Source organism: Mugil cephalus, chromosome 1, assembly GCF_022458985.1.
Source record: "Mugil cephalus isolate CIBA_MC_2020 chromosome 1, CIBA_Mcephalus_1.1, whole genome shotgun sequence".
In the NCBI taxonomy this organism is placed as follows: Eukaryota; Metazoa; Chordata; class Actinopteri; order Mugiliformes; family Mugilidae; genus Mugil; species Mugil cephalus.
In genome coordinates this window covers 41,967,735-41,975,660 of record NC_061770.1, presented here as the reverse complement: position 1 = coordinate 41,975,660, position 7,926 = coordinate 41,967,735, and the positions used below count along the sequence as shown (strand labels likewise).

The window sequence follows — 7,926 nt, the reverse complement described above, 5'->3', positions numbered from 1 at the left end:
GAACAGGCTGCACTCAACCACTACATTTCTTCAGCCTGTTTGTATTTAGGATTCCACTGACCTCACAAGGTCTTATTTTTTTTAAATCTGCCAAAGCAATCAGATTTCACACTTTCTTCTGCCCCAAGTAAGAGGGCCTCTACCCGTAATCCTGTCCCTGCCGCTTGTCAGGATGACAACGAGAACAGAAGCCTGTGGGGTGTGTGTGGGAAGTCTGTGAGCAGACACACACGTGCACAACTGGACACACAGCGGTCTGCTGAAGAAGAAGTTCAGACGAGACGGTGAAAATCTAGGAAATCCACTTCTACTGATGGAACGTGGAGAAAGAAAAAGCGCTGGAGAAAATCGTGGAAATGACAGCAGTAAATATGAAGGTCCTTCAAGTTCAAATAGGACTAAATAAACAATATATAGAATCTAAGATGAAGTGAAACGGCTGACAAACATTAATCAACTCAAACTGCTTTGTCAGTCCCATTTGTACAGGAACACAGTGAAAACGTATCCCTCACGGTCAGAGATCTGGTCAGCACTAAAAATCAGAAAGTTGCAGCTTAATGCTGAAAATTCATTACTTTACAAAATGCTGTCGAACCCAAGAAAAGACACCTTAGGCACACCTGGTTCGTTCAGAGAACGATGAAGTATATACGTTTAAACAGACTTAACAGACCATGCACAATGCGTATGATTCCTTGACCATTTAAAACCCAACTTTCTATATAATCTAATTTCTTACTATGGTCATTGCACTGAACAGGAAGGAGTGTCTTTGTGAGCACATGTGGCAATAAATCTGATTCGTCTGCTGTGCCAGTGGACACTTGCAGCATTAATTACCAACAAAGTTAAGGTGCATACGTATATGCCCCTCTTCTCACTTCATTCCTCCAACAGTAGCCCCTCCCAACTGAGACGCAAGCATCACATTTTAAAAGAAAAGGAGCTAGAAGGATGATTTCATAGCTATGGCAATTAAATATGATGAGTGGCAGATCTGCATTGTCCGTCTGCTGCGTTGTTAAAGCTTTCTGCCGTATTTTCTGATAGATTGGGCGAATAAAACGGTGTTCATAAAAACTCGCTCTCTGCTGCCAGTTCATTAGGTACACTAAGGCATTCTAATATAACAGTCCTGCACTACATTTCCCTTTGTGATTCTCCGGAAAATCCATGCAAGTTTCTGCTAAAGTTATTTTAGCTAATCGTGTCACTCAACAGAATCAGAAACTTTTTAAAAAACAATTAGATTTTTATAAAGAATTAAGAGAAAGAATTAAGTCACAAGTTTAGGATACTTTGTCAATATTTCCAGAAAGTTCCTCGTTACAATCATTACAGGATGATTTTTTCCCCCCCTCTCAAAACGGTTTTCTTTAGAGACAAAGCCAAAAGAAAGTGAGAGGTGTTTACATTATGTTGCCTGGCCTAAATTACAAAATACTTTACTACTACTACGAAATGTTAACCTTGGTAGAACTGGGACTCACTGTGTTTTCGTATTTGGAGCCAAGTGTAGCTATAAACTCTGACAAATAACTGGAGACATTGACGCAAAAAAAGTTGGTGTTGCAAACTAAACACGACGTAGTGCCCACACAAACTGCACAATTGTATCCACAAGGAAGAAAACTGACGATGAATTCTTAGGACAGTCCCAACAATATTGGGGGTACTAGCATACCATGTGTACCTTACTAAGCTAGCATTTCGCTTAACTTTTTTTTTTCTTACACTTAAACAAAAACAACTTGACTCACCAAAAGAGAAGCTGTCGGGATGTTTTCAGATATCTTCGGGATGTGGTTTTCCATTTCATTGGTTAACATTTGTTTCTTACTCTCCGGCCGAAGTGCAGGTGAACCTCGGTAGCTTAATTGTTAGCTAATTAATGAATTGCGTTGAAAAGCATTTCTGCTTATCTGAACTACGTTGGAAACATTAACATTAATTATGCCTATCCAATATTGGCTTCGAATAACTGCACACACGTTATTAAACTTTCAATTTTGGACATTACATTTTGGAGCGTTTCCCGCCGGACGACCCCAGTGCTCACCAGGTGTTTCTAATTACCTGGCGGCTCCGCCCCTCAGCTGCTTTCTTACGCTACATTCAAGGGCCCCTTGAAAAATTCACTTTTACAAATTTGAAGGAAAAAAAAAAAGTTGAGAAAGGCCGCATGGAAAAACACTTGCTTTGTTGCTGCTGGAAGCTCAACATTATACATTGTACACACACAGCGATTGCTAAATGTTTTTCTGATTTTGACGTATTGCAAACTGCACACATTTGAGTTCATTTCATTTTAAGTGCCAAGTCTAACAACGGCATGTCAACGTCTCAATATTTAAATAGGAGTTATGTCAAATCCAATCCTGAAGTCCAGTACCAGTACCTTAAATGGACTTCAGTTCATATAAAAACGCACTCCACATGCTTTTGCATAGCCTGCTATAAATATGTAATATTTTGTACTTTTGCAGAATACCAAATGAATTAAAGCTTATCCACTCCCATCACATTCACCTGACTGTAAATGGGGCCTCTCCAACATCTGCTCCTTCAGGTCACATCTTGTCACTGTTGACGGATGAGATGTGACCATTTGCATGTACATTTCCAAGATTTTCCTGACATTTGAGGGAAACATCTGAGCTCAATTATTTCTGCGGCACGGCACGAAACATTTCGAGAGATAACGGCGGCGTTTCTGAAGGAAACTTTCCCTGACGAGGGCCGCGCTGACTTGAAAAGGAAATAAAATCCAAGCAACCCCTGAAAGAAACAGAGGAAGTCTGATGGAATAGAAAAAAGGGAGTATAGGGAGGAGAGAAGACGCATGGGGGGGAATTCAGCAAGGAAGCCAAGACTGAGGTAAGTTGACGGAGTGAAAAATCTGAATGAGGATGGAGAATGTGAGTGAGCTTGAGGGATGGTTTCGGAAGAGAAAGAGGGTGGTGTGTGCTCTGAGAGAGAGCAGAGGGAGGGGAATAGAAAAAAAAAAAACCAGACTGACTCTACTGACAGTGGAGCACTGAGCTCAGCTGATGGCCCCTAATGAAGTACGGCAGCTGCAGAGGAGGAGCCCACACTGACAGGCTGAGTCCCACTCTGACGGATGGTGGAGACACACACATACACCAGAAGACAGCTAAAATTCAAGCATACCAAAAGCCGTGATAGACAGTCCATGCAAGGAGGAGCAGAGCGATGAATGGCATAACGTATTCAGGATTCTCTGAATACATTGCACGGTATGCAGTCTCCCCTTCTGTCCTGCAGCGAACAATGGCAGAATTCCTTTTCCGGTCTGAGGCCATCATTTAATAAATCCTCTGTAATTGTCTTCCCACGAGACATAAATACGCTACGTGCTTCATCTGATTCATTACTTATTTTGGCAGCAGCAACTTATATTTGCTTTGCAATGTTTCTTGAGTTTCTAGGTATCAATGGTTCTGATGAGGAGTCGGTAAAAGCCTGAAATACCTGTGTGAGCACCTTTCATTGTTGCGGCTGACATGTGAGGGTCAGGGTGCTGCAAGATGAAAATACCGCGGTCTACAGAAAAGCCAACATTGCAAGCATCATGCATTAATAGTAATAATTATATATAAAAAAAACTAAATGTAATAAGGAAATCCAGACAATTGTGCAGATGGGCTAGAAATTTGAATCAAGTAAAAGTTACAGTACAGAGTGATATCAAGAGCTCGTATTTTGGTCGCAAAGTCCTCTACTTCCCTCTTGAGGAAGAAATAAGTACTGGATATTTGTGCACTTAATGTTCTGAATTGCAAAGATAACAAGGGGATCAAACTGTTCAGGGTGCTCCAAATCATTGATAAGACTTTGTCAATAATCTTCTATTTTATTTGACATTCCTGATGTAGGTAATGAAAGTGTGTTGTGTTAAAATATCCAAGTAAATTTCACTACTCACATAATTGGCTTCTTCGTTCTAAACGGCCGGTTTGGCTTTGAGGAGCGAGGAGTGAAGAACATCTGCAGCGCTCACCTGACGCCTGAAACTTACACTTCAACTGCAATTGGAGGACTTTGCTTTGTCCCTGTTCTTCGTCAAATGAATGGTGCTTTAACGGCCTGTTAATGGGCAGAAACTCTAGGTATGAATGTGGCTGATAATGTTGTTATTTTATATTACAGATACAATTGTTCATGCAATAAAAAGTATGATACCAACTACTAAAAGATAATTTAAATTAACATTAAATTAAAAAAGATATATATATATATATATTTAAAAAAAAAAATGCCAAGGTGAAGGTGCAACCAGACTACATGACTGCAGGTGGCAGCAAAACACCACACTCCCTTGCAATTGCAACAAGCTTCATGTTTGTTTCTATAGAGAACATACATTCATTAGCCAGCTCATTAGTAAAAACTAGTGCATTCTAACGTATCAGTCCTGCACTAAACCATAGCTTTGTTTGAAGAAAGGTGGTAATTCAGCTGCATGATCATTTTGGAGCATGTAGTTTGTGGTGCTGTATCATTGCATCAAATTAATCACAACAGGGATTTTATTATTTGACTGTCCCGTTAGTTCGTGGGCTAAGCTAAATAAATGAAGAAAAAAAAAATCTAAACCTGAATAAATGAAAAATTAGCATGTTGACAACGGATTTCTTCCAAAACAATGTTGATTTAAGATTAGCACATTGCACTATAAAATAACACATGGTGGGAGACACAGATATGGTTAAATAAAATTGTTTATTTAACAATTGTCAATCAATAAAAATAAAATTAAATGTTACAAAAAATTCTTTAAAATCGAAGACTTGTACAAATCATGGCTCCAATTCAACCTTGCCTCAACATAGAAAATACAAAAGGCACTGCGCATAAGTCTGCTGTATACACATATATATATATATACATATATATATACATATATATATATGTATGTAAGACATCCGAACCGACATTAGTAAACTAGCAAAAAGTACAACATACTTTTAATAACGCCCCCTGCAGATGACACTATTAAACTGTCCATGTCCTACATGGGCAGACTTGCATACAAGAGGAGATATTTTCTATGGAACAGCTCGCCAGAAAACTTGTAAATGTAACTGTAAGGAGTGTGAAAAGAATAAAAGTAATAATAAACCAGAAACACAATGCATAGACATATTAATGCAGTAAATATGTTAAGATAGAATATGTGCAGATGAGAGGGAATCGGGATGTTCCAAACTTTAACGCTGAACAGGCAATCAATCAATCAATACCCATCAGCTCGTAAGCCCCGGACACCCTCACTGGTTGTCAGAGTTATTTTGGTATATCAGGTCTCATTCAGAGACGGTTTGACAGAGGCAGAAATAGAAGGGCAACTATGCTGGTTATTAAACTTTGTGTAAGTATGTTAGCTTTCTCGCCCTAAAGATTGTGCAAAGACATCTCATCAGCCAAAAACCAATGTGGGTGTCCTGGAGGTTCATGTACATACGGATCCGTGGGATCCATTTTTAAAATCGTGCCGTTTAGTGTGCCCGTGATCACGCTTCAAAACGAACCACAATCCATGTCTGGAACGGGAATCTCTTGCGTTCTTCCAAACGCTGAGAGCAGGTATTTTACGTCAAACACAGACAGAATTGGGGCAGACACCTCGTAACACTGAAATGGGAGTAGTTCAACAAAACAAAAGCATTCCATAAGATGTGTGAAGTCTGGAAGAAACTGTTTTCCTCTTCGTGTGAAATAAATGTCTTTATTTCTCGTGTATTAAAGTGGCTTTATGTGACACATTCTTTACCAACATAACCCTTTGTATTTGAGCTCCAGAAGTCCAGCTTAATGTTTTAGGCATAATTCCTTTAGTACCTTTCCACTGTGCAAATAAACCATTCAAAGCTTTTAGTAGCCAGACTGCTATTCCTTTTTTTTTTTTTCTTTTTTCCCTAACAATCTCTTTGGCATCCAGTTTCACGACCAACTTTCTGCTATGACAAGCACATGAGAAAATAAACTGCATTTAGAAGGAGTCAAACTGTGGAGCGTTCGTAGTGCATAACGATTCCTTGTGGCGTCCAGTCGTCATTCAAAGTTTATTGAGCCCAAGGATCATAGGAAACCGTGCTCATCGAGTCCTTTGGGAGTAACTGGGTTCCACTTCGCAGCAGTCTTAGTAGTGGTAGTATAACCTGCAAAACAACAGTTGGAGAATAAGTAAAGCTTTTTTAAAAAACAAATATATACTTATAGTGCTAACAAAGTGTACTGCGCCGTTTGATACCTGATTCTGTTCTGTTTCTGGAAGGCTCTGGTGGCTTGACATCTGTCAAAGGGAGCCCCCTCCCTTCGACATCACTCTCCCCTGATGACGTGTGGTCCTCCGCTTTCATGTACAAGGCGGGCCTCTTATGATATTTGGCCCGGTAAGTGTCCGTCATACAGTTATCCACCGAAAAGTAAGTGGTGGGAAGAACCATGTCCGTCAGGGAGGGGGAGTCCGTACCGTCGCTGTGTCCGGGCCTCGGACTGGGTAGCCGCTCGTCGCTCTCGCTGGCTGACAGGTCGTTCCTGTCCTGGTCTGACGATCCCGACTTGGAGCTGGCGTCGGATGAAAGCCTGTGCTCGGCAGGTGTCTCGATCCACCGCCGGAGGGCGGTGTGCGAGAGGGGGGAGAAGCCATTTTTGGGTTCGTTGCGGGGGCTCAAGCGTGCTGGCACCTCTGGTGGCAGGGAGGGAACACCAGATGGGTCGACGTGGCTATTGCCAAAGGTCTTGTGGGATGGATGTGGGGGGTGGATGTGTGAGAAAGGATCTGTGTGGGTAGTCTCTTCTTGCTCGGAGAAAGGTCCGGCAAGGTCGTCCGAGCTGTTCCACTCAGAACTGCTGGTCTTTGCCAAGTAGGGAGGCACGGGGCTCACAGGGCTGCTGTCCACGTTTTCCTCTTGTTCGCTGTCCAGGCCGTCGTTCTTTTCAAAGATCCCCGGTGTGTATCGGAAAGCTCTTCTTCTGTTACAGGGCAAGAACACAAACATCGTTTTTTTTTACTTGAACTCGGCTGAAACGGTGTGCCGACACTACATACGTTTTATTTTTGTTTTTACCTTTGTAATTGTTGACTTGAGAGGTTGTTGGAGTCTTGCGAATCTGGAGATTTTCTTCCTTGTTCATCTGGAGAAAAACGGAATCTCGTGAGAAATTTGTAAACTCGTGGTCATCACTACCAGATGGCCGAAAACAGAGCCAGGTAACATCTGGTTTCTAGTGGAACATGGCTACAATATATTTTTTTTCTTTTTCCAGTGTCTCTGCAGCAAAGGCATGTTATCTAACAGGGGTCACGGTGAGGCCTGGTGCCTGGTGCTGGGAGAGGAAGTATCAAAGCAGCTTGTCTGGCAGAGAACCCTCAGGCCCCCTGTGTACCAGTCTGACTGTCTGAGCCAGCCAAAGTACGTGGCCCCTCAAAGGGAATTTGGGTTCATATCCAGGCCCTGTTAGCTTTGAGCTAACAGTCCTAATAAAACCAGAACCCTGAATGAACTCCAGCTGGTTCGGAAGCGTAGCTTTACGACAAACGAAGAGAAAGAGAAAAGAGAGTCGCGTTCCATTAAACTATTAAGGGCAATTACATCCTAATGAGATGTAACTAAATTGTGCTGCAGAGTTTGGCGATAACGGCTGATTTCACCCATCGAATGTATGTATGGAAACAGGTCCCCGCGCGGGGGCTGCCGTGGAGGTTTGCCAAGTTAGCAGGGGTGTGGGTGTGATTTACAAGGCCTGAGACAGACAACAGCTGACTAACAGGACAAGGAAGAGAGTGAGTGGCTGAGGACCATCTGTGATGTGTCAGCATACCCTCTTTTTTTTTCTTTTTTTCCCCCCTCATGCGTTCTCTCAAAGCATTAGCGGCTAAATCCTTTGTGCTGGCAT

General features: G+C 41.9%; 1 protein-coding gene across 1 annotated transcript in view; it reads right to left on the bottom strand.

Moving 5' to 3' along the window:
- Positions 1–4,727: 4,727 nt before the first annotated feature.
- LOC125017050 (inactive ubiquitin carboxyl-terminal hydrolase 53) overlaps positions 4,728–7,926 on the bottom strand; it is a 28,572-nt gene continuing 25,373 nt past the window's right edge. The window contains exons 15-17 of the mRNA XM_047599896.1: positions 7,098–7,164; positions 6,278–7,002; positions 4,728–6,185 (exon numbers count right to left, since the gene is read on the bottom strand). Coding sequence (XP_047455852.1) covers positions 6,106–6,185; positions 6,278–7,002; positions 7,098–7,164 — 872 coding nt within the window. The 3' untranslated portion in view covers positions 4,728–6,105. The remainder of the gene's footprint in view (positions 6,186–6,277; positions 7,003–7,097; positions 7,165–7,926) is intronic.